Here is a 23,339-nt window from a genome sequence, read left to right as displayed (position 1 = left end):
TATATCATTATCATTATTATTATTATTAACTACATGTTCTTGTTCGCTCCGCTAAATAATGGCTTCCCGTTTTATGAACAGCATCAATTCTTCTGTTGATAGGGCACTTCTCAGCAGTAGATAACAGATCCTGCATCTTTCTTAGCCGTTCAACCGCACAAAAGACAAGAAACCATCGTTGTCTACGTCAATAGTGCTATAAAAGCACCCAAGGGAAAAGATTAGCCCCATTAGGCCTTCTATATAGCAGCACAAACCCAGCTGCCAAGAAACCTGTCGAAAACGCCAACCCCCGTAGACCGATACATACCGGCAGGACAAGCTATACCGTACAAATGCAACCCAAGTTGAAAACCAAAAGACGCCACCAGCGATATCAGAGACAAAAGTAGTCACCTATTTTCCAAAAGCCGGCATCGTCAGGGGTATTTGACGCTTTGCAGCCTCCAACCTTGGTTCTGAACTCCCTTGCAAATTCACTCGTCCTCTGCTGGATATCCCGTGCTGAGAGCTTCTCGCTCTTGTAGGATAATAGAGGCAGAGCTTCGAGCTTCGGCAGATGATCTGGAAACCGTTGAAGAAGAATCTCCACGGTTGAACCATGAAAAAGCGGTCTTTCTACGGATCCCAGCTCCAAGTCAGAACTGGGAGATAGAACTTCCGGCAGGTCTTCAATGGTGTCTTTGTCAGCCTCTGCAAGCGCGCTTGACGAATCCGCGACAAACTCTTCTGGAGGGTGGTATAGCTCATTATGCACCGTTGCCAATGAGACGTGGTTCCTGCCCGAAAAAGACGGATACAGCATATAATAACCCCTAACGCGCATAAATTCAAGGAGGTATTCCATAAAGGCGGGGTATTTCTTGGATATAAGTTTTGGTGAAAGATCATGAGAATCACCTGGAGCACTGAGGCGGTGAGACAGGAAGGAGTGAAACTCGGCCCATTTATCGCCGAAATAGAGCGCAGCATTACTGTCCGGGACTTGCCAAAGGAAGAAAGGAGACTGCTCTCCATCGTGGCTTTGTGGCACGTCCATAGGTTCCGAAGGTGGAGCGAAGGGCTCGTTGTCAGTTGGCCTAGACGACGGAAGTTCAAGACTTATGCCAAGCAGCTCAGATGACACATTCATGGCGGAAACAGAGTGTTTATAGTTGAGAGCTGTATACTTCAAGAAGTGAAAGAATGAAGGCGACAGCTCGGTCTGTGGTGATAGAACGAGGACGTGGGTCACGTTTGGATCTCTTGGATAGAAGGCCTCGACGGTTCGAATAGAAGACATCTCGGATGTCATACGCTGAGATGGAATACGGCGACGAAGAGTTACCTTACTTGATGACTGAGGAGGCCAGTTCGTATTCTGTAGGAAACGTAGTAGTTCTGGGTCAACGCGCGGAGGCAACTCGATGGTTAGGCTAGGGACGGAGTCGAGATAGTCTGCTCCTTCGAGCGACTTCAGGAGTCTGATCAGGGAGCCCGACGATTCCGACGGCGCATGAACCAGCATCTCGATTTGCATTTTGTTCCAGACTTTAGCGCAACATGTCAGTAAACGACATCTACCCGAAGAAAAGATAGATTTGAACTTCCGTACCTTTCAAGGAGCCGCTGTCTAACTTCGATAGCCACATGAGGTCCACCGCAGGCCGTGAAAGAGGAATGTGTGCCAGCCCTAACTCGTCTGTCTTTTGTTTTATCGCTTTCCAGAAGAACGACTCCTCACGGAATTCACCATGCGTTATCACGACCTGCGGATTTATGTACTCTCGGATATAGCCCAATCCGGACCTAACTGCCCTTTCCATACGTGGTCCAGTTGACCAGGGAGCGTAGTCAGGGCGCGCGTCTGCATATCAAGAAAGTCAGTATACACAATGGCAGGACCCGTTGTCCAGAAACCCGAAATTATAGCATACCATGCCATTGTATCGGACAGTCCTCGTCACTGATGCCATTGACCTTCTGAATCCCCGGGATCGACACGTCATCCCTTCCCATGAGCGCAAAGTGTACTTCGTTTGTACCCTGACGGACCATCTCGCAGGCAAGTGGTAACAGGTCCGCAACGCTCTTCAGGTCTGCGCCAGCAAAAAGTACGGCGCGACTAACATGTTCCCGACGATGGCTTGATGGCGAGTTGGGACGTAGCGATTTTGCAAGATTATAGAATCTGACTTTCCCTTCATAGTAATATTTCGCATTGTCCTTTGCATCGTCGTTCTCTCTCGGCGGAGGTTGATGCGGGTTGACAGCTTGAGGTATGGCGCCCAGCGATGACTGAAGAGTCCGGCCCTTCTGCCGCAGCTGCGCCAATTCAGGATTATATCGTTCGACAGCAGGTGTCAAATCGGTGGGCATATTCTTGAAGAATATATAGAGCAGGTAAAAGCCCACGAAGGCTAGCACGATGCGCCGCCGACGGGGAGCTTTCCATGCGGGACGAAGGGATGGAGCTCTCGCAGCAGGTCGGTGGTCATCATCTTTCTTTCCCAGCTCCTCGTCGGCCGCGAAGGCTCTCCTGGAGATGCGCATGTCGGCTACATATGACGGACTCCTCCTAGGGAGCTCTAGAAACGCGCTGTCGCATCCGCGGTCTCGATGCTGTTCCGTGCGCTAAGTAAGGATTACCTGGAGCTTGACGGTTGCTTGCGGGGGAGCTTGTCAGCTCGTCGGGATCAGCAGCCGCAGTACTTCCTTTAGGCGATTCTGCGGCAGCCACCGTTCCTCTCCACCGCCCATACTAGTTTGACTCGTGCATCGTCCCCTTTGACAGCAGACTCCAGGGCAGTCTTATGGAACAACGCCAAGTGGCTCCCGGAAAATATAGTAAGGGAATTTAAGAACGGTCTAGAACCTGTTGTTTCTCATCCGGGCTGCGTTAGACGCAATACAGCGGCTGCATGATGACCTAAAAGTGCTTGAGTCTTGTACCAACATCAGAAACAACAGGATATCTCTTTTGAGATCATGGCTGATGAGATGGATATTGTCGAGGCTGAGCCTCGTGGAACCAAGAGGACCGCAAATGAAGCTGGTCTGCCAGAAGCACCAAGGAGGATCCGGGTTAGTAGTTACATCTTGTCTATCAGAGAAGGATTCACTCATGGCTGAATCTCCGAACAGGCACTGGATCCCGATGTGGTGAACAAGATCGCCGCAGGAGAGATCATCGTCGCTCCTATGCACGCTCTGAAGGAGCTGATAGAGAATGCTGTCGACGCTGGTTCCACCTCTATCGAGATCTTGGTGAAAGATGGCGGTCTCAAGCTTCTCCAGATCACTGACAACGGTCATGGCATAGATGTAAGTATCTCGCAAAGGCAGATATGCAAAAGAAACAAGTGAGCAAACCTCTGACTTCAGCCACAGCGGGATGATCTCCCCATACTTTGCGAAAGGTTCACGACCTCTAAATTAAAAGCGTTCGAGGATCTATCTTCCATAGGAACGTATGGATTTCGTGGCGAGGCATTGGCTAGTATCAGCCATATCGCTCACCTCACGGTTACCACCAAAACTGCTGGTTCTAGCTGTGCCTGGAGAGCACACTATAGTGACGGAAAGCTTGTTCCTGCAAAGCCAGGCCAGAGTGCCGAGCCAAAGGCAACTGCTGGAAGAGGTGGCACTCAAATCACGGTGTGTGCATATATCCAATACTAGCGCAGAAGGCAGTAATCTGACAATACAGACAGGTTGAAGACCTATTTTACAATGTCCCAACCCGCCGTCGAGCGTTTCGATCTGCTAGCGAAGAGTATGCTAAGATCCTCGACGTCGTGGGCCGGTACGCTGTCCATTGCACCGGCGTAGCCTTCTCATGCAAGAAACACGGAGATTCAGGAATGAGCATTTCAACTGCAGCGAATGCAACTACCATTGATCGCATACGTCAAATTCACGGCAGTGCCGTAGCTAACGAACTCGTTGAGTTTAGCATCGATGATAAGAAATGGGGTTTCCGGGCATCTGGTCTTGTCACAAACGCAAACTATCACGTCAAGCGAACAGTTATTCTACTCTTCATTAACCATCGCTCGGTTGAATCTTCTGCTGTGAAGAGAGCAGTGGAACAGACATATTCAACCTTCTTGCCAAAGGGTGGGCATCCGTTTGTCTACATCGATCTGGAAATCGAGCCGCAGCGTGTGGATGTCAATGTTCACCCGACGAAACGAGAGGTCAACTTCCTCAATGAAGATGAAATCATTGAGTGTATCTGCAGTCAAATTCGGACCAATTTGGCACAGGTGGACTCTAGCAGGACGTTCATGACTCAAACTCTTCTTCCTGGCATCAGACCGCCCGAACCAGCTGGTGATGAGTCGCTTTCGGGTACTGCGCTTGAAGGTCGTAAAGCACCGCCTCGGACACCATCAACAACGAAGAAGCCTTATGAGCATAACCTTGTCCGGACTGATTCCAAAGTCCGCAAGATCACGTCGATGCTCCCATCCGCAACGCCTCATCCGATGTCTAGCGCAGAAGCAGAGGGCGGGACCGCAGTTGTAGATGATGGCTTACACTACGAGAGAACGGATCGTGAACCGCTCCGTATCGGCCTCACCTCCATCAAGAACCTCCGCGCTGCTGTCCGCGCGTCGATGCATAACGAACTGACGGAGATGTTCGCCTCGCATACATATGTCGGACTGGTTGACGAACGACGACGCATCGCAGCCATCCAAGCAGGCGTGAAGCTCTACCTCGTCGATTACGGAATGACCTGTAACGAGTACTTCTACCAGCTTGGACTCACAGACTTTGGCAACTTTGGCACCATAAAGCTTGATCCTCCTCCAAAACTAGTCGACCTGCTTCGGATCGCAGCAGACGTCGAACGAGAGGAGCACGAAGCACGCAACAGCCAGAACGCGGATCCCAGCTCCAGCAGAAATGAGGAAGCCGAGAGAATCTTCGCTGAAGCGCCAGATACAGTCTCCAGAACCCTGATCGATCGACGAGATATGCTAAACGAATATTTCTCCCTTGAAATCTCCGAAGACGGACATCTGATCTCCATCCCACTTCTACTGAAAGGCTACGTTCCCTCACTCGCAAAACTCCCACGCTTCCTCCTCCGATTAGGCCCGTACGTAAACTGGACGGCCGAAGAGGCATGTTTCCGCACGTTCCTGAGAGAACTTGCTGCATTCTATACCCCGGAGCAATTACCCCCGCCTCCTCGTCCTAGTACGGAAGATGACTCTGGCAACGATGCCGGAAGTCAGCCAGGGCATCAGGAAGACGAATCCATCACCGCCCGACGGGCACAGCTGAGCCAGATGCTCGAACATGTTGTCTTTCCTTCCCTACGCGCGCGACTAGTCGCCACGACGAATCTTCTCCAGGGCGTCGTGGAAGTCGCGGACTTGAAGGGTCTATATCGTGTTTTTGAGCGATGCTGAAAGTTATATTGCCAGGGCAAAATAGAGATTTATCCCGCCTTGCCCACATAAACCAACTCACTTTCGCAGTCCTGAAGCATATCCAAAAGCTAAGGATATCCAACTTTTGACCAACCAAAAAAGAAAAAAGAAAAAAAGAAAAAAGGAAGCCGGTTAACATCCTATAGTCCTTACGAGGAGCTTCAAGACATCGAAGACCCATAGCGGGAATATATTCAAGAAAGAAAAGACCAAAAAGAAAGGATTGAAGATCAAACATATTTTTACGCCTATATATCATATATCAATGTCAATATAACTACGGCGCAGCAGGTTATTCTTCGATCCCTACACCGACACCGAAATATCAAGTACGTGTACTGTACTGCAAAAACAGAATCTTTCATCACAATGACACTTAAACATAGGCAGGAATCAAAGAGCATGAAATATAAGGCGCGTAAAATCCAGATATAGGACCATAGAATAGAACTCGTTTATTAGAGACCGCATGTAATAATAATAATAACGAAAGGGAAGAATAGAAAGGGTTGGGTTGACAATATTAAGGGAATATCACACTCGTTCGTCTCCAGGTATGAGAACAAGGCGCACATAGGATTTCACATCATACAGTACCATTGACCCAGAACGGAAAGAGTATCGCCGGAGAAGTAAAAGGCGAAAAGAAAAATAAAAAGATGAATAAAAAACAAAAAGAAAGGGAGGGTCCAGCCAATCCCAGGACCTAGACAAAGAGAGAGAAAAAAAGAAAAAAAAGACCTGAAAACTCCATGACGCCCAGAAAGAAAAAAAGGCCCATTCGTTATCGTCATTTCCTAACCGTATCGTAAATCCGTCTCTGTTGAATCTCAAGATCGAAGTCCCATCAGAGGTAAGCAAGGTAGCGTTATGATGACCAAACATGATGGTAGAAACGTCTGTGAGCGTGCGCAGCTCTGCTGTAGCCTGCTCATTGTCTCGAGTAGGGCTTGTTCATCAGCGCGATTTCTCGAGCAACGGAGGCCCATTCCAGTTCGCGTCTCAAAGGTCGGTTGCGTCTGATGCCTTGCAGCTCTTCCCATTTCAGGAGTTCGTACCTAGTCCCAGTCAGCTATGGCACCGGTCGAAAAGAGATACAATGGAGACTTACACAAAGCGCAGATGCGGCTGGATAATTACATTAAGCCGTCTCGCGCGGACAAAACAACTATTCGCAATTGTGTTAGTTTTATCGTTTATTAATGATGAGAGTGCTGGTACCCACTATGCTCGAGGAAATGTAAGATCCAAAGAGGCCATAACCTCTGCAATGCAGATCGTGGCCGATCTCGAAACACCCACACGGCAGTGGACGAGGGTTGCGCTCCTGTCTGATTTTCCTTTTCCTGATTGTTGATTCTCACTCAGCACCTGTTTTGCGACATTCTAGGAGAGGGTAGCACATACGAATAAATTCCAAGCATCGCTCGAACTCCTGTGTTAATGGGTCGATGCCGTTATCCTGGACCTGGTCGATGAACATCAAGTTGTTCTTGCCCCAACGTCTGAGCTCCGCGTCACTCCAAGCCACGGGTTCTCCAATGCTCAAAACACGCCTAATTCCAAGGGCCCAAAGCAGTTCAGGGTTGTTGGCGTGCGTTAGATTGCCCAAGTACATATAAGGCAGAATCCGACTAGGGAGAGAACCGTCCATCTTTCCAAGCCATGCAGGATCGGCTAAGCGAGACACGTTCAGCCCTTGAGCGACCGGGCTTGCCTGCAGCAAGCGGTGCTGTATTGTCGTGAGGAAAGCAACATCGGATGGGTAGGCAAAGAAGTTGCGCTTCTTGTCGCAATGGAGCCTTAGCCATGCTTCATGTGCCGGCACGCCTTCCGCAAACATGAAGTATGCCAAAGCAAGAAGAGAGCTTTCGGTATAGCCATCTCCACAGTGGATGAGAATCTTCCGTGGCTTGTGTGTCCAGGAGGCCATTTGTATATCGCCATCCGCATCGAGTCCTTCGTTCGGTTCCTCTGGTTCTTCCGGGTTCGCAAGGTAGTAGAGCCATCGTACGGTCGTGATCAGGTCATCAACCTCTCTATTCTCCGTTGTTGGCGGGGGCAAAATGCTTCCGGAAGCTGGGAACTCAATTTGCTGGGGACCATCCTTTAGTTGTCGATCTACTGTAGCCAAAAACCGCGGGCCTGGAATGCTAGCGAGTTCGCTAGCTTCAACGAACAGATCGTACTCTTCATGCACAGCCTGAAACTCTCCTAGTCCTGCTGCTAAGTCTGGCGTAGGGCCTTGGAAAACATTTTTGGAGATTTCTGAGGCTTTAGACATGGCGCACATTTCTAGGCGCTCCCACTGGACTAGAAGATTTATGTCAGTGCCTGGTATAATGTAGAGATGGATATTTACTCACAGAAATCCATGACACGCCCAGTCAGATGACCCTGACGATCCACACATATCAGATCAGGATGCCTTTCCTCGACCTCCCGAAAAGTACCTGCAAGGAGTCAGACGATACATGAACCAGAATAAAAAGGCTCTGAAGACCTACTCGAAAGGACAAATGTATTGAACAAGGGTATCTCCTGAGCGGGATCATTTCTCAACCGCCAATTCTGCTGCGCCAGCGACATCTGCTCCGCCAATGCAATAGTTTCTGTCTCCGGAACATTGTCGTCACCGTACACCACGATGTCTGACAAAGTCGCTATCTTGGCTGTTTGGATCTGGAAATTGCGGACTGAAAAGCCTTCTGCGGGGTCGGCTTCCAGGAAATCCGAGCTCATAACTGCGAGAACCTCCCCGGGAGACACGGCTCCCTTGAGTCTTGACCTCGAGAGATCACCACCGACTTTCACAATAGTCATTCCTCTCAGACATTTTGGTGGGCGACGTGCTGACTTCTTTCGATTGGCAAAGAACGCTAGTTGGATCTGGTTGTCGGGATGGAGGCCATGTAGCCAAGGGAAGACGTGCTTGGGCTCAGGCAGGGGTTGCGTGGATAGATGGTCCAATGCCTCAGCCAATGTGTCCACATCGATCGAATATATCGGGGGGGAATCAGATAGCTTATCGAAGCAGTCTGGCGGATAAAGAACCGACGTGACCTGCCCGGAAGCGCTGGTCTTGGATCGGTCGATATCCTTGACAAGCGGAGCCGGGCCAGTTGGACATAATGGCAGATGTTTATTGGGGACTGGAGTGGGAGTTCGAATGCCAGCGTTGAGGCTCAGCACCGGGGACAGAGGTGGAGGTGTGGAGGAATGTCGAATTGACTGCTGCTGGACCACAACTGTCGCCATTGCAGCGTCTCTTCACGGTTTCTGTTTCTTTTCGGTGGGATCAGCTGGACTTGCATGCGAGTCGGCGATCTGGGTTCGAAGTAATCCGTTGCTATGGCAGATGATAATCTGCAATTACATCCTTTGCGATGGCCGCATAAAGTGAGATATGCTTGCGCTCCGGATAGTCTGAATCACAGAACTTCCGCGTGGTGATTCACACGATGACCACAATTGGTTTCACAATTGCCCACCGTGACAATAACGACGTGATAATAATAAATTCGGGTATCTGCACTGTGTATTCCTGTCATCAGCAATTGCAGTAGGGACGAAGCAAGTAGGATCTGTGTTACACCAGTGCCAGATGAGGACAAAGAAAGGGAGAGGGGATGGGCGCTAAGAGATGAGATTGTATACCTTTGATAACGACACTGCAAACCGCAATCAATGCTGGCTGTGAGATGAGGGTCGAGGATGGTGCAGATTATCTGCCATGCGAACCGGATTCTCGAGATCAAGATATGACCCGGGTCGCAAGGCGGGCGGGGATGGGACTAACAGACGGCCTGTCCGGACGCGTCCAGAATCTACAGCGATAAGGAACGATAGTTAAGCGCCAGTGGGGAGTTCGCGGGGCAGAGAAGAGTAATAGTAGAGTCGAGGACACGGGCTAGTAGTTAACTAGCGGAAAGATAAGAGAGAACTTGGAATAAGATGGGATGCCCCTTGAACAAAGCGATTTGGGGGGGGGACAATGCCTATGGTAAGTAATACTAATACTCCCCAAGTACCTCATTAACCAACTCGTAGTTCTCGTTGTTCTTTTGCTGGTTCGGGGGATGGATGGCCGGAGAGGGGTTGGTGTTCTTCCTGGTCCTCTTTTTCCCTGCTGCTTGCATTTGGAGGGGGAGAGCACGGCTGCATCTCGAGCCCATGGGAGGTGCGCTGAGCTGCCGGGCCATGCGTCCGCACGCTGCTTGCGGCGATCCCAGCGCCGGCACTGGCTCGTCCCCCGCGCCCGGCCCCACTCACCCTCTGCTGCAAGCCGTGGCTCCCCGGTCGCGCTAGTGCGGCCCTGTGGCCAATAGCGGATCAGACAGCACCACACCCTTCCCCGTCGAGTGGCAAGTCCGTTTGCAGCTGGATCCACAATTCCACATCCATCCCCCCGTTTCGCTGACCCCTCCATGATCCAGGTCGGACGGTCATCTTTCTGCTCCCCCGCGAGATGGACTGCGGAAATTGGAGTTGGGGGCAAAACAACGTCGATTCCACCTGTCGCGGTATTGAGCCGTCACTAGATACTCCATTCTCGCGTGGCCCAAAACAAGCGCTGTGCTGTTCCCACTGGGATATCAGCAGCGCTACGGTTTGACATCAATTGACAGCTGATCGTACCAGAGCAGCGGGTCTCCGTCTCCGGCGACTCCCTGACCATTTCCCAGATTTGGAGACGACGAGCACTCTTCAGTTAACCCAGTTCCTTGTCATTATTATTGCCTATGATGTCTATTATCTTCCGCCAGAGGCTGCCACGCTGTAAGGCTCCAGGCCGTTCCATGGAATCCAGCCCTTCTCCTCAATGCATTGCCTGCCACGCGATCACTTCCGGCTCGCAGCTCAGCTGAAAAAGTGGCTGTTGCAAAAGAAAAGCAATCACAGAGCGCATTTCCCAGGTGGGAAACTTGCTGCCCGAACTCGTAATCTTTGCAGGATCTCCACGAAGTTCGACTGGACTCGTGGAGGACGGTACTCTAGGACGGACAATTGCCCTTCTCCAGTCATGGTCGTCTACGGGCGACGAGGCTGACCATCGTCTGTCGCTCGTTCTGTGCTTTCTCTCATTATTGTCCATGTTCTCTGCGAATCAGTAGATTTTTCGCATGAACTCGGCATTGGAACCTTAAAAAGTACAAGCTTTGGATGACGTCTTGCTCGTCGCGGGAAGAACTGCCCCTCCATCCCGTGGTGTCATCCTCCAACAATGGGAAATCCTCCTGGTGTCCATAACATAGGAATGCTCAGGATTAAATAAGCGCTGCAATGCTGTCGGGTTTAAAAAAGTGGCGATGGCATGTCTCTGGCGACTCGTATTATTTCCTGCCAGATAATAATAATCATACTCATAAGAGAAGATATACAGGAAAGTGGGTCTTCTTGCTATCGCACGCTCAGGCCAATTGCCCGATCGGGTGCGCCGCTGTGGTCCACCAATGGCAGGCTCCTGGGCATTCGGGAGACAAGCAATCGAATCTCCCTAAAGAGATGAGCCTGGCTGGGATACTCAACTGATCCTTGAGGGGACGGCTAATCCCTGGATTTTGTTCTTCAATCGCGCTCTGCCTTCTCTCGAAGCTCGTCGGCAAGCCTGAGAAGATAGAACTGGGCCATATCCGGAGGCAGTCCATCGAAAGCGCGAGCAATCTTGATCACATCATTTCGTCCTTTCTCATACGCCTGGAGATCGCGGTTCCCGTAAACATCTCGCCCCGGGGCATAGCCTTGGGTGAGATTCCGGAAGAAGACATTCACGGCGATGCTCACTTCACCCATGGGAGCGGCCGTGTGTAACCATAGCGGTGGGATGAAGAGGATGTCGCCGGGCTGCAGGAGTACTTCATGCGGCGACGTGTACGGGATAGACACAATCGGTCCGTCAGGGCCATTCTGGAAGATGTCGATGGTGGAGCTAGAAGCCCCAGGGGGGAGCTGGAGGTATTGGACTTCCGAAGGAGGATACAGCACCATTCGCTTCCGCCCGCGAACTTGGCAGTAGACATTGGCCATTACCTGAAGACGTTATAGGTCAGTACACTCTATTTTAGCTTGGAGAATATGCAATATCTGATATAGTTCGAAGGATCCTCACATCGTAGTGGAGCCACATCGTGACCGGTCCAGATATTCTCAACGGAGAACTGTGCATGTTCTCCGTCACAAAGGATAATTCAGCTGGAAGACGGAAGTCATCCTTCAATTGAGGAAAGTCAATTGCCAGGTTTGCTGGCATCTTCGTGGGCTTTTCAGAAGAAATGGAACGGAGATATTGACGCCCACCGGCATGCACTTCGTCCAGGAAACATCCAAATCCTTTGGTGACATACGAGAAATTCTTCGTTTGGAAGTTCATATTCTCAGTCTGAGCCTCATGTACTACGACCTGCAAAGGATTAGTCTAAACACATACGGAACGGGGCGGACGAGGGAGATACCTTGCGATCACTGCCGACAGTGTTCGTCAAATAGTCCTTCGTCCAGAGCTCCGTGCATGGGCCAACGTCGGTCCCTTGAATCACGACCGGTCTGGAAGCCTCCAGGATCCTTTCAAATTCAGAAGAAGTTTCCACAGATATCCTCGGGATCGACCGGTCACCATTCATAGCTTTTGCACGTCGAAGGCGCTTAGGAGTCTCTTGTGTCTCATCCGGTGATTTGTCCTCTGCCTCAGGCATGACGGACCATGTATTTTGGCTGTCAGAGTCAGCACTCTGGAGGAGCCACGTGCCCTCGTTCCAGCAAGTGCCGAAAGAAAAGCATACTGCTCCACCTCCTAGAATCAAGGTTTGACTCTCAGTAAGAGTGCAGGAGACATGACCAGCGAGCAATGGTCGTGGGCCATTGAATTCGACCCCCAGGCCAATGGAGGATAGTAGCTTGTTGTCCCACGATTTTTCGTAGTTGATGGCTCTGAAGATATCAGACACGTTGAGTAGCAGAATTTCGTACTGAGAAGGAATGATTTCTCTTGCGCAAATGCCACCGATGATGAGCAGTCCCCGTGGAATCACGTTCACCGTAGCGCCAAATCGTCCAATGAATTTGGATAGAGGCGATGCAGCCCGAAGATCTTCAGTGTGGTCGCTCAGTTCGACGAAAAAGGATCCATCGTCGCGCTGTGACACTTTCCATGTCCAGAAGTCGTCTAGAACTATACCATCTTGTGTGATGCCACCAAAGAGAACTCCAGAAGAAGAGTCCACGCATGCCATGCATGCTCCAAATCGAGGGGCAGGTCTGTGGCCTACTTGCTCAACTGTTTGCCATCCAATCTCAGAGTTCCACAAGGTCCATTCACCCAGAACGTCACTTTTGGCTGACTTGCCTCCGTAAACGAGAACACAGTCACCAAGAGCTTCAAGAGTCAATCTGGTTGAGCTGTGTCTGTACAGAGGAGTTGGAAGGTCATGGGTCTTCTTCCATGTGCCGTTCTTCCTTAGCCAACAGTCACCGAAAACTGTTGTTGGTGCCGCTCGCCCACCCACAAGCAGACAATCCTCCTCATTCAGACTCGTCACGCTATGGCATATTCTCGCGGGAATATCCTTCGGCGGCATTGATCTTCCAGACTCTTTGATGCCAGGAGAATGAGTGTAGATGTCCGAAGTCGAAAGCCGGGATTGGGCTCCCTGTCCACCATGATGACCCAGGCGACGATCATTGTCCGGGATGAGCGCACCATAGCGTCGTTGCCCTTTAAATCGAGGAGGGCAATACGGAATCAGCCGGAAAGCGCTTGAAAGCGCGAGTTCAGAGTCTTGGGGTCCAGCCTGCCTTTGTTCTCCGTTTCGAGGAGGTTCCTTGCCCGTCGAGGCAGTGAGGAGAAAATAATGGGACGCAAATAGTGCAAATTCCTCCCATTCGTCGAATACTTCGTACGTGTCGAGAGACATTCTGCGGAAACTACTGAGGAAGGAGTTATCACTCCACAGATCCCACAGGTTCCTTGCATGTGCGCGTCCCCAGCCAGCATCAAGGAATCGCCTTTCTTGGTCGTGGAGCGAGGGGTAGTGATGGATCGAATGAAGCGGTGCCCGCAACTTGTTGAAATGTTTCATCATAGTAGCAGCGAAGGGATGATCCGGGCCGTCTGGGAAGAATTGCTCCAGCAAAGCAAATCGAACATCTATTGAGGTGAGCATTGTGCTACGACAGTCTGCACACGATTATCTCGGGCTAACCTTGGCTGAGACTAGATGTCCACTTGATGACAGCGTCTGCTGACTCGACATCCATATATGTGAGTGAGACTTCTGCAGTGCAAAGAATCGAACACTGGCCCTCTCCAATAATCGTCTTCAGAGTTTCTCCCAGTTTCTTCAGGTTCTTGAGATCACAGCCGACGCCAACATAATGCTTGCTCCGGATCAGCACCGCATTTTCATCTGAAAGGAACTCTACATCCTTCAATAGACTCGAAATTTCTGTGGTTTTCTCGATGGCGTTTCTCTTATTGATCATAAGTTTTTCGTAATCAATGTCCACAAAGGTTGCATTTTTACACAGGGACTCTTCTGTGCTGAGCAATTGGAAGGGAAGAGGATCACTACGACACCCAGTCTTAGCCTACGCCCAGCACAACTTCAGTTACAAGATCCGGACTCACAATCCACAGCCAAGGTTGAGCACGGATTTTGGATTATCTGATGGTTCCTCCAGGAAACGGCGGACTGTCTCTGTCATAGCATACATGCGAAGCCAGTATCCTCGATTTATTAGTGGGGCACGCCGTTGCGGCTTCTTGACGAAGTATCGAAAGAAATGGGGTTGGGGGTAGTAGAGGAGTTCAACGCTGCGTTTGGATACGATACTACTATTGTTCGTCTGATCAAGACCAAAAAATTTCAATATGCGTCAGTATGCATTTCAGACCTCTATTGTAGCAGTAGCTTACCCCCATCACCAAGTCCGCCTCCTTCTCCGCTTTTGTACTTGCAGTGGCCATGGCCGGTATCTTGACTGGAGCCATGGCTGAAGAGCTTTGGCTGGAGGCTAAGCAAGAATGCTCTGGATTGTGTGAAATAATCTTCTTTCTTAAATTCCGACATGCTCAGCGGGAAGGCAATCAAGGTGTGGTCCAAGCGTCCGTCGCTTGGCGCGCGCTTCCCCGGGCAGCCAAGCGATAGAGACGCCTCCAAACATCTGTTCCCGTGAACACCCTGCGCGGCTTACTGATTCCTACGATGATGCCTGCGGTCTGATCAAGTATTTTCCTTCATTTCGAAACAAACAAGGATTTATTTGATCAGACACGTCTACATAACCGGAGTGGTACACGAGTTCCTGTTTTCTGGTGAACAGGCCTTGTTATGGCCAGTTCTTGCTCATCTACCTTTTGATTGGTGAAGCGGGGTACGTCTTGAAACGGCCGGGGTTTATCTGCCTTGAACACAGGGAATACTTTGTTCGTAAACATAAGCCGGGCTTGGTTGATCAAATCGCGCAAGATGGCGATGAATTTTGTGACCTTCAACCAAGACTACAGCTATCTAGCTGTTGGTATGAAATCCCAATATTGAGACACGTTCTAGACCACTGACACCTCCCAGGTACCTCCAAGGGTTTCCGTATATTCACGACGGACCCATTTTCCAAGAGCTATGAGACCAAGGAAGGAAACATTGCCATCCTGGAGATGCTATTTTCCACATCTCTCGTGGCCCTCATCCTATCTCCACGACGTCTCCAGATCATGAATACTAAGGTCCGTAGATGTCCTAGAAACCGTCAGGATGCCTGTATTACAGGCTTGTTATCTGCATTTCTCGCATGACTGAGCTTGCAATATATTGACACTGGACTCTGCATAGCGTCAATCCACAATATGTGAACTGACGTTTCCGACAACCGTGCTCGCGGTCAGACTGAACCGGAAACGATTAGTGATAGTACTGGAGGACCAAATCTATCTTTACGACATTCAGACCATGAAGCTTCTGCATACTATCGAGACGTCGCCAAACCCTAACGGTAAGCATGCGAGACATATATTATCACCCCCGTTCCAACCAGATGCGTTTCTAATATTTCACAGCTATCTGCGCATTGTCGCCTTCCTCTGACAGCTGCTATCTCGCATACCCTCTTCCTCAGAAGGCCCCCCCTTCTTCATTTGCGCCTCCATCTCATGCTCCTCCAGGAGCCACTCACATCTCCCCGACAAGCGGCGAGGTGTTGATATTCGATGCGCTGAAGTTGGAGACCATCAACGTTATTGAAGCGCATCGATCTCCCCTATCTTGCATTACCTTGAACAGTGAGGGTACCCTCCTGGCTACTGCATCTGACAAAGGAACGATCATCAGAGTCTTCTCAGTGCCTGATGGTCATAAATTATATCAGTTTCGCAGAGGTTCGATGCCCTCGAGGATATACAGCATGTCATTCAACACGACATCAACCCTTCTCTGTGTATCCTCGGCCACTGAAACAATCCACATATTCAAACTAAGCCATCAGGGCCAGCCCTCTGGAGCTGCATCCGCCTCCACATCATCTTCCCGTGATCGGTCAGCTAGTCAGAGTTCTTACGGGTTGCCATATGAATCCGAGGAACCAACCGGTGATGACGATCCAACCGATATATCGTCAAGAAAACACAACGGCACCTTCATGGGGATTATCAGACGGACATCGCAGAATGTTGGGAATACCTTTGCCGCTACTGTCGGCGGTTATCTCCCAAAGGGCGTGAGTGAAATGTGGGAGCCGGCACGGGACTTTGCCTGGATTAAACTACCTAAGTCGGGCCAAGGATCCGGCGGAGTTGGCGGTTCAGGGCCAGTAAGGAGTGTTGTTGCAATGAGTAATAATACTCCTCAGGTTATGGTGGTGACCAGTGAAGGCAACTTCTATGTTTTCAACATCGATCTCTCAAAGGGGGGTGAGGGTACTCTGACAAAACAATACTCGTAAGTTCTTCTTGCTTTCGCAGACGGAAATACATCACTAATCATCTGGTTACTCAGAGTTCTTGATTCGAACGACAAACTCGGCTCTTCTGTGATGGATTATTGAATTTCTAGCCATATCATTATACTCTCGTTTCTAGCGGATCTTACTCTGATTACTGATTCCCAGGCTAAGTGGTGTTGCATATTGTGACAGTGGCGAACATCTCTTTTTTGGGCGAAGCATCTTTGACACGAACTCTTATCTGCTTAAATATACTACCCTATCTGGCATTGATCGTTGTGCGTATTGCGAACATATATCCATAAATGCAATTGTATTCAACAATCGACGGAGAAGTACATGCTCAAAATATGTCTTACAGGTTGGATGAACAGCAGTGTGTCGGTGTACAAAGCGCACGTGCAGGTGATCTGTCAGTCATCCGTCTGCAGCAGGTTCTTTGGTATCCTAGACCATGTTTCCATGCCATTTAGGATTCGACACAGTGCAGTAGGACCGAGAACGTGCAGGTGCGGCGGTCTTTCAATAAATACAGCTCATAGAGCATCAGTTTTTCTCAATATGCTTGCTCCTAATCGCATTTTGCATAAAAGGCAAGGCATCCACGTCGTGGTTAACTCCAAGTTGCTTTCCAACACTAAATCGACTAACTAGAACTTTACCTGATAAGATATCACCTCAGTCGTTAGTTACGAACCCTTCCAGTTGCTCATAGAAACTAACCCTTTCCCCCGCTACAAATGTGATAAGGACATATCGAGGAATTTTGCGAATGGATCGTCGCCCGATAAGCTGATAAGGATATCGGCCGATCCGTCTATCAGCACCACAACTTAGCCTTGCTCAAGTATATATATCCGGTGGATCTCTGAAGTATAAACGGGGTATCGGATTAGGTCTCAGAAAACCCTCTATTTACGGTCCAGCAAGATGCCTCGAATCATACGCATCGCAGCGGCCCAGATGGGCTCTACCCATCTTACAGATCCCCGCGAGAAGACTCTATCTCGAATGCTCAAGCTTCTGGATGATGCTGCATCGCAGGGCGCACAGCTAGTTGTTTTCCCAGAGACGGCTTTCACAACATTCTTTCCGCGATACTTTTTCGCGGATGAAGAGGAACTGGAGTCGTGGTTTGAGCACGGAGATATTCGGACGGCTCCCAACACGAAAGCCTTGTTCGATAAAGCACAGCAGCTAGCAGTTGACATTTGCGTGGGATTCGCCGAAGCGACAGATGACAGCGAGCATTACAATACCTGCATCTACTACCATGCTAAGACGGGCTCTATCATCTCGAAGTATCGCAAGATCCATCTCCCAGGAGACTTTGAGCCTTGGCCGGATCCCAACGCCATAAATCAACTGGAGAAGAGATATTTCAAGCCAGGAAACCTAGGATGGCAAGCCTTCCGCGTACCTGACTTGACAACATCCCCTCCCGAACGTGGGGATCCTATCTTCGGAATGATGATCTGTAATGACCGCCGGTGGGCAGAGTCATGGCGTGTTCTGGGCCTTCAAGGCGTGGAAGTCGTCCTATGTGGTTACAATACCGCCGGATGGGCTCCTGAACTCTGGGGTTCTTCAGCAGACGAATCCCCCGAGGAGGCAGAACGTACGGCGATCTTCCAACATAAGCTTTCCATGCAGGCGCATTCGTACACCAATGCCACATTCTCAGTCAGTGCTGCGAGATGTGGCTTGGATGATGGGAAGTATGACTTGATAGCCGGATCTTGCATTACCGATCCCGAGGGCCGGATCATCGCAGAGAGCAAGACGAAGGATGATGAAGTGATCATTGCGGATTGTGATCTCGATCAGTGCAGGCCGGGGAAAACGAGAACATTCGACTTCGCAAGACATCGACGTATTGAGCATTATGGGAGGATAACTTCTCAGACTGGAGTCATTGAGCCTCCAAAGCTGAACGAAAGAGACGGATCCGCGAGTCCTAATACTGGAGAATATGTCATTGTTGGTTCTGGATCGCCGTCTACTAAGGAAAGCAAGAAGATCCGTATTCTTCTCTGTAACCCGAATGCGACGAAGTTCATGACAGATAATTGCGTTAAGATGCTTCAGCCAACCCTACCTCCAGACGTGGAAGTTCATGGCTTCACTGCACCTACTCCAGCGCCAACCGCCATTGAAGGCCATATGGACAGTGTCATGTCTACTGCGGCAGCTGTGCGGGCTATCATACCCATGGCTGACAAGTACGATGCTTTCCTCGTGGCCTGCTACAGCGACCATTCTCTGATCAGGCCTCTGAGAGAGGAGCTAGACAAGCCAGTGATCGGGATCATGGAAGCAAGTCTCTTCGCGGCGCGGACGCTGGGTAATCGCTTCGGAATGATTGCGACATCGAACAGATCAAAACCAATGGCGGAGGATGCGATCAGGCACTACGGCTTCGGTGACTTCTGTGTCGGTGTTGGAAGCTGTGGACTGGGGGTTCTGGAGCTTGAGAGCAAGCCTCAGAAAGAAGTTCTCGATATCATGTGCGGTGTTGCCAAAGACTTGGTAGCCAAAGGAGCGGATACATTGACACTGGGATGCGTTGGAATGACCATGCTGAAACCTGCCGTCGAGGAAGCTGTAGGTGAGGACGTCCAGGTAATCGATGGCGTTCTTGCAGGTGTTCATCATCTTGTCGGTCTGGTGAGGATGGGGAGCAAGACGGCCAAAGCAGGCATGTATGCTAGTTCGAAAAGTGATAGGCAGAGGAGAGGCCAACAATACTTTTAACGGGTGGACTAGTCATGCTGCTGATTTATACCATGAGGAATCAATTACCGCAGCTAGGAAGTCTGAAGATAGTTCGATGTTAAAAGCATAAAGAATTCAAATAACCTAGCGACTATCATTCTCATCGCGTATCCAATATATGAAGCTCGTAGCTGATACTAGTATCGTCCTCCTAGCCTCCACCCCTCCGATTATTAGTGACCAAAACATTACATCCAGGAGTAAAACGTAACTCCTTAGTAAGAAATTCCCTGGAATTGGCGGTTGAACCAGTCAATAGCCTGGTCTTCCGCTTCCTCCGCCTGTCGCTCCGCATCCTTCAAGATATGATCCGCACGAACGGCGAATCCATGACCTGCGCCATAGTAGGTCCTGACTTCTCCTTTCTCACCATCAGGCTTGGCCTCGACAATCTGTCGGATTTGCTCAATCTGTGGCACCTTGACCTGGATATCCTTGTCACCAATTGCAAAGCTGACGGGCTTCTTGATCTTCTCGATCTCAGCAGGGATCTCCAAGTTGCTTGGATGAGCCGTGAAACCGGCGTCAAGGAGAGGCTTCCCGTTGCTTTCGTAGCCCTGGGCCAAATTCACCGTGTGCTTGGCGCCCCAGCAGAAACCGGCAGCGCCGATGGGAAGGTGAGCGCCTTCATTCTCCCTCACAGCAGTGAAGAAATCCTTGACGATCGGCCAGGTCTTGGGGAAGCTATTGCGAATCACAAAGGGGACCATGCCATAAATAAGCCAGCCGACTTGGTATCTGACATAAATAGTCAGCATACATGGATTCTGAAGAGTCAGTGAGAGACGCTTACGGCTTAAGCAGCCACGACCACAGTGAACCGGTGTCGAAGAGACCGTACAGCATCCCTGGGATCCAGTGAGGTGCGGAATTTCCTATCGTAAGAAATTAGTATCCGTGATTACATGGGTCCAATGCGCAACCAGATATGCGCGGTTTACTACCGGGGTACATATATCACTGGGATCAGTAACGAAGCTTACCGTTCATGAATTCCGGCAGGTACACTTTATAGCTGCCCTTCTCCGCATAGTGGTCCGCTAGGATTCTGTTGTTTGGAAACTCCCATCCGAACGCATCGGGGATAATAATGATGATTCCCTTGACTGGCTTGCCTTCTTCAGGCTCGGAGACGTACGCATCCAGCCCATGAAGTTTGACAACCTTTCCCTTGGGAGTGCCGTCGTGCACTGAGCCACTGAAGCATTGAGGGCAAGACATATTTGTCTAGGGTTGCGAAACAGTGCTGATATTAATAGGTACTTAGTAGACTTGATGTCGAGTGCCACTTGATAAGAGCTCCCTCGCAAGCTCTTCCCTGTCGCTAATTGAATAGAGATCGATTCTCCAACACAATTGCCAAGAGCTGAAGATGATCTTGAGTGATTTCAGTCAGGTTGATACGCTGAGTTCGATGCGCAAACCAACTCTCGATGGAAATGAGGGGACGGGAGTCGGAGTTAAGCACGGAGATATCGCTGCAGTCTGCCTTGCTGCCTTGGCGTGTGCACACAAGCTTAGATCGCTGCAGAAATGATGCATGTTACTAGGCAGTTAGTCTATCTAGCAATAATACGCTTGCTTCTACCAGCGTTGCATAACAAAGCTGTCCAGGGGATAGTTAACCGCCCTACTTACTAAGTTGCCCAAAACACAGATGGTGATGATGATGGGGAGAAATCTAAATCGACCTACACGAGTGTCACAAAGTTCTCGATGAGACCGAGGGGTCTTCTCTATGATACCACCTTACCAAAAGTCAAAATACACAACATGAGTACTTATGATAGCCACAGAGGAGGATTGGAAGAAACCAGCAAAGAGCGTCGGGTTGAGAGACCCTCTAGCGCAAAGAACAAGCGTGATCGTCCAAAGCACATGAACCCACTTCAAGCCGGTATTCAGAACTTTGTGATAAACAATCTATCATCATCTGTGCTGTCAGCCAATGGGATTACAAGAGAGGCTCTATTTTCGTCTCTCCCAAAACGGTTCACTGTTTACCAGCCTCTTCTACTATTGCCAGCAAATGCCTTCAGCTCGCCTCCTGCATGGGGCACTATATGCAGAGACCTTGATAATGACCAACGAGTGACTCTTTATGCATCCATAGCTGCAGCTTTTAGCAGTATGGGAGTTACTCACGTTGCAATAAATGCTCCTATCGAAGCCAGAAACGACACTGGCAGGGAGAACAGGATGCGGAGTCCCACAGGCCTGGTACCACTGTATGGTGATTTTGGTCCCTTTCCACAATCGGGGGATAGAGAGGAGCAACAGCCTACATCTGCTGATTTTGCGTCCGCATTCTGGGTGCACACTTCCCAAAATGGTGGGATCTTTCAGACCTGGGCACCTCTCCATACTATGTTCTCCCGCGGTAACATTACGGAAAAGGCTCGGATATTAGGGCAAGGTATCAGATTCGATGGTCTTGATGAAGGGACCCTAAAAGGAGAGAAGGTCCAGGATATTAGTGTTGTCGACATGTACGCCGGAATCGGGTACTTTGTGTTTTCGTACCTCAAGAGAGGAGTGAAGAGAGTTTGGGGATTCGAGATTAACGGGTGGTCAGTGGAAGGACTGCGTAGGGGATGTATAAAGAATGGCTGGGGCTGTAAAGTTGTACAGATCCACGACGACGGCACACTAGAAGGGGGGTTACAAAAGCTTGTTGACGAGCTTAGTGACGCTCACAGGGTTGTCATCTTTCACGGAGACAACAAATTCGCGGCGGACATATTAGGACAGGTTAAGGACTTCATGGAACCTAGGGGATCATGGAACAGTGTACGGCATGTGAACCTCGGTCTGCTACCCACGTCAAAGCCGGCATATGAATGTGCCTACAGACTCCTCGATCGAAGATACGGCGGTTGGGCTCATGTGCATGAGAATGTCGACATTCGGGAAATTGACCAGAAGAAAAACAACATTCTTGGGGAATTTCAGTCGCTCTCAACTCTATTGGATAAGAAGTCCATCTCACCTGGATCACTGGCCAGCATGCAGTGCCAACATGTTGAGCAAGTGAAGACTTACGCACCAGGAGTGATGCATTGCGTTTTTGACATTGAGTTGATATTCGGGGATTCCTAATGGATACAAATACACATCATCCGTGGCACCATTAGATTGAACTGATATGTAATCGATAACGATCTTCCAAGTATTTCATGAGCTCCAAATCCGTGCGCAATGCCGTGTAACCAGTTGTCTACGGTCTTTTGATAAACACCATAAATCATCTTATATATACATATTAAAAAACCGCCGCGTGATCATGTCTGTCGGAGGAATTTCTGCGGAATGTTGGCTTCAACAATCTGCATCTTCTCTAGCTGATCCAGCCGTTCCTGGGCCAGCTCCTCCTCGTCATGCTTCCGGAAGTGCTCAATATCCTCAGGATGCGTAAGCTCCTCCTCCGTTGCATCGTCACCGTGGTACTTCTCGAAGTGATGGATCTCGTATTCATATTCCATGTCTCCATGGTGGCCTGGACCAAGGCCGAAATCTGGCAATTTCCTTCCAGCCTGGTTGAGACGCATCCAGTCGGAGAAAGAGATAACACCCGATTTTAGGGGGTCGAAGAGCGTGAATACTTCTCGGACGACTTCCTGCTTCTTGTCTTCACTGACGCCTGCAGTAGAAGCATCATCCAGACCGTAAGTTTTGCGAACTTCGTCTGGTGTCCATGCGCCAGAACCGTCGTAATCGTGCAGGGTAAAGAAGGAAGCAGCGTCGAAGTTGTCGATATGATGCTCCTCTATTGAATGTATTAGCAATGCGATCGAAGAATCAGTAATTTCGCCGATCAGAAATTGAATTACCTTGCATGTGCATCGTAGCCCAGTCGAGGTTGCCCTGCTGCGTGGCCGGTGGATGGTAACCGTGGCCGTTGGCAATGCTGGTCAGACCCAGCAGAGCCGTGACAAGACTGATGAACGCAGGCGTCATAGTAGAAGTCGACAGAGCCTGCTTAGTAGGATACTATGACAAGAGGAGCCTGATATCCAAGAGCTCCAAATCAACCCCTCTGGCAGCCTCTCGAGTATCTTCTCCTTATTGTCAATGTCCAGAACGAAGCTTGTTTGCAGCGTTTGCATTCCGCCGGCCCGGAGCCGGAAGTCCGCCGATGACCACGCAAAACGAAGCCGACTCGAACAACCGCGAGCTGCACACCACTGCACCGACTCCCTCGTTTCT

General features: G+C 49.9%; 9 protein-coding genes across 9 annotated transcripts; 4 read left to right on the top strand and 5 right to left on the bottom strand.

The window, feature by feature from the left end:
* Positions 1 to 3: 3 nt before the first annotated feature.
* On the bottom strand, positions 4 to 2,663 carry C8Q69DRAFT_457380 (hypothetical protein). Its single transcript, XM_028629893.1, has 3 exons — positions 1,917 to 2,663; positions 1,595 to 1,846; positions 4 to 1,530 (listed from the first exon to the last, which is right to left on the bottom strand). The coding sequence occupies exons 1-3, from the start codon at positions 2,530 to 2,532 to the stop codon at positions 377 to 379; spliced, it is 2,022 nt and encodes a 673-aa protein (XP_028487622.1). The 5' UTR covers positions 2,533 to 2,663; the 3' UTR covers positions 4 to 376.
* Positions 2,664 to 2,743: 80 nt separating this feature from the next.
* C8Q69DRAFT_156324 (DNA mismatch repair protein Mlh1) lies at positions 2,744 to 5,654 on the top strand. Its single transcript, XM_028625601.1, has 4 exons — positions 2,744 to 3,063; positions 3,124 to 3,303; positions 3,370 to 3,636; positions 3,693 to 5,654. The coding sequence occupies exons 1-4, from the start codon at positions 2,968 to 2,970 to the stop codon at positions 5,403 to 5,405; spliced, it is 2,256 nt and encodes a 751-aa protein (XP_028487621.1). The 5' UTR covers positions 2,744 to 2,967; the 3' UTR covers positions 5,406 to 5,654.
* An 894-nt stretch (positions 5,655 to 6,548) lies between these two features.
* Positions 6,549 to 8,946, bottom strand: C8Q69DRAFT_156243 (hypothetical protein). The gene is made up of 3 exons (XM_028625600.1): positions 7,934 to 8,946; positions 7,793 to 7,879; positions 6,549 to 7,739 (listed from the first exon to the last, which is right to left on the bottom strand). The coding sequence occupies exons 1-3, from the start codon at positions 8,682 to 8,684 to the stop codon at positions 6,787 to 6,789; spliced, it is 1,791 nt and encodes a 596-aa protein (XP_028487620.1). The 5' UTR covers positions 8,685 to 8,946; the 3' UTR covers positions 6,549 to 6,786.
* Positions 8,947 to 10,757: 1,811 nt separating this feature from the next.
* On the bottom strand, positions 10,758 to 14,537 carry C8Q69DRAFT_156372 (leucine carboxyl methyltransferase). The gene is made up of 6 exons (XM_028625602.1): positions 14,338 to 14,537; positions 14,050 to 14,267; positions 13,625 to 13,989; positions 11,879 to 13,569; positions 11,536 to 11,826; positions 10,758 to 11,456 (listed from the first exon to the last, which is right to left on the bottom strand). The coding sequence occupies exons 1-6, from the start codon at positions 14,410 to 14,412 to the stop codon at positions 10,995 to 10,997; spliced, it is 3,102 nt and encodes a 1,033-aa protein (XP_028487619.1). The 5' UTR covers positions 14,413 to 14,537; the 3' UTR covers positions 10,758 to 10,994.
* A 353-nt stretch (positions 14,538 to 14,890) lies between these two features.
* C8Q69DRAFT_516858 (WD40-repeat-containing domain protein) lies at positions 14,891 to 16,527 on the top strand (the record flags this gene model as incomplete). The annotated part of the gene is made up of 4 exons (XM_028633401.1): positions 14,891 to 14,942; positions 14,993 to 15,147; positions 15,254 to 15,413; positions 15,478 to 16,527. 4 exons carry the CDS (start codon positions 14,891 to 14,893, stop codon positions 16,356 to 16,358), a joined length of 1,248 nt encoding a protein of 415 aa, XP_028487618.1. The 3' UTR covers positions 16,359 to 16,527.
* Positions 16,528 to 17,225: 698 nt separating this feature from the next.
* On the top strand, positions 17,226 to 19,196 carry C8Q69DRAFT_457330 (carbon-nitrogen hydrolase). The gene has a single exon (XM_028629892.1). It carries the CDS (start codon positions 17,289 to 17,291, stop codon positions 19,110 to 19,112), a length of 1,824 nt encoding a protein of 607 aa, XP_028487617.1. The 5' UTR covers positions 17,226 to 17,288; the 3' UTR covers positions 19,113 to 19,196.
* On the bottom strand, positions 19,197 to 20,593 carry C8Q69DRAFT_457328 (dienelactone hydrolase family protein). The gene is made up of 3 exons (XM_028629891.1): positions 20,117 to 20,593; positions 19,927 to 20,008; positions 19,197 to 19,871 (listed from the first exon to the last, which is right to left on the bottom strand). Exons 1-3 carry the CDS (start codon positions 20,352 to 20,354, stop codon positions 19,349 to 19,351), a joined length of 843 nt encoding a protein of 280 aa, XP_028487616.1. The 5' UTR covers positions 20,355 to 20,593; the 3' UTR covers positions 19,197 to 19,348.
* Positions 20,594 to 20,906: 313 nt separating this feature from the next.
* C8Q69DRAFT_442147 (S-adenosyl-L-methionine-dependent methyltransferase) lies at positions 20,907 to 22,232 on the top strand (the record flags this gene model as incomplete). Its single annotated transcript, XM_028628818.1, has 1 exon — positions 20,907 to 22,232. One exon carries the CDS (start codon positions 20,907 to 20,909, stop codon positions 22,230 to 22,232), a length of 1,326 nt encoding a protein of 441 aa, XP_028487615.1.
* A 139-nt stretch (positions 22,233 to 22,371) lies between these two features.
* Positions 22,372 to 23,090, bottom strand: C8Q69DRAFT_516856 (secretory pathway protein; the record flags this gene model as incomplete). Its single annotated transcript, XM_028633400.1, has 2 exons — positions 22,372 to 22,899; positions 22,964 to 23,090. The coding sequence occupies 2 exons, from the start codon at positions 23,088 to 23,090 to the stop codon at positions 22,415 to 22,417; spliced, it is 612 nt and encodes a 203-aa protein (XP_028487614.1). The 3' UTR covers positions 22,372 to 22,414.
* Between the last annotated feature and the right edge of the window lie 249 nt (positions 23,091 to 23,339).

The sequence above is a fragment of the Paecilomyces variotii genome, assembly GCF_004022145.1.
Source record: "Paecilomyces variotii strain CBS 101075 chromosome Unknown C8Q69scaffold_2, whole genome shotgun sequence".
Taxonomy (NCBI): domain Eukaryota; kingdom Fungi; phylum Ascomycota; class Eurotiomycetes; order Eurotiales; family Thermoascaceae; genus Paecilomyces; species Paecilomyces variotii.
The sequence above is the reverse complement of the archived record's forward strand: the minus strand, read 5'-3'. Positions and strand labels throughout refer to the sequence as shown.

Excerpts from the sequence above, each read along its gene's own strand:
- C8Q69DRAFT_156372 (XM_028625602.1), bottom strand. The coding sequence starts at position 14,412 with ATGGCTCCAGTCAAGATACCGGCCATGGCCACTGCAAGTACAAAAGCG. Across the intron at positions 14,268-14,337 it reads AGGCGGACTTGGTGATGGGG|ACGAACAATAGTAGTATCGT; the intron begins GTAAGCTACTGC and ends GGTCTTGATCAG. Across the intron at positions 13,570-13,624 it reads GACATCTAGTCTCAGCCAAG|ATGTTCGATTTGCTTTGCTG; the intron begins GTTAGCCCGAGA and ends TCACCTCAATAG.
- C8Q69DRAFT_457328 (XM_028629891.1), bottom strand. The coding sequence starts at position 20,354 with ATGTCTTGCCCTCAATGCTTCAGTGGCTCAGTGCACGACGGCACTCCC. Across the intron at positions 20,009-20,116 it reads CCTGCCGGAATTCATGAACG|GAAATTCCGCACCTCACTGG; the intron begins GTAAGCTTCGTT and ends TTCTTACGATAG. Across the intron at positions 19,872-19,926 it reads TGGTCGTGGCTGCTTAAGCC|ATACCAAGTCGGCTGGCTTA; the intron begins GTAAGCGTCTCT and ends TATTTATGTCAG.
- C8Q69DRAFT_457330 (XM_028629892.1), top strand. The coding sequence starts at position 17,289 with ATGCCTCGAATCATACGCATCGCAGCGGCCCAGATGGGCTCTACCCAT.
- C8Q69DRAFT_156243 (XM_028625600.1), bottom strand. The coding sequence starts at position 8,684 with ATGGCGACAGTTGTGGTCCAGCAGCAGTCAATTCGACATTCCTCCACA. Across the intron at positions 7,880-7,933 it reads CAATACATTTGTCCTTTCGA|GTACTTTTCGGGAGGTCGAG; the intron begins GTAGGTCTTCAG and ends GACTCCTTGCAG. Across the intron at positions 7,740-7,792 it reads TGGGCGTGTCATGGATTTCT|TCCAGTGGGAGCGCCTAGAA; the intron begins GTGAGTAAATAT and ends TAAATCTTCTAG.
- C8Q69DRAFT_457380 (XM_028629893.1), bottom strand. The coding sequence starts at position 2,532 with ATGCGCATCTCCAGGAGAGCCTTCGCGGCCGACGAGGAGCTGGGAAAG. Across the intron at positions 1,847-1,916 it reads CTGTCCGATACAATGGCATG|ACGCGCGCCCTGACTACGCT; the intron begins GTATGCTATAAT and ends CTTGATATGCAG. Across the intron at positions 1,531-1,594 it reads AGACAGCGGCTCCTTGAAAG|TCTGGAACAAAATGCAAATC; the intron begins GTACGGAAGTTC and ends GTTGCGCTAAAG.
- C8Q69DRAFT_156324 (XM_028625601.1), top strand. The coding sequence starts at position 2,968 with ATGGCTGATGAGATGGATATTGTCGAGGCTGAGCCTCGTGGAACCAAG. Across the intron at positions 3,304-3,369 it reads ACAACGGTCATGGCATAGAT|CGGGATGATCTCCCCATACT; the intron begins GTAAGTATCTCG and ends CTTCAGCCACAG. Across the intron at positions 3,637-3,692 it reads GAGGTGGCACTCAAATCACG|GTTGAAGACCTATTTTACAA; the intron begins GTGTGTGCATAT and ends CAATACAGACAG.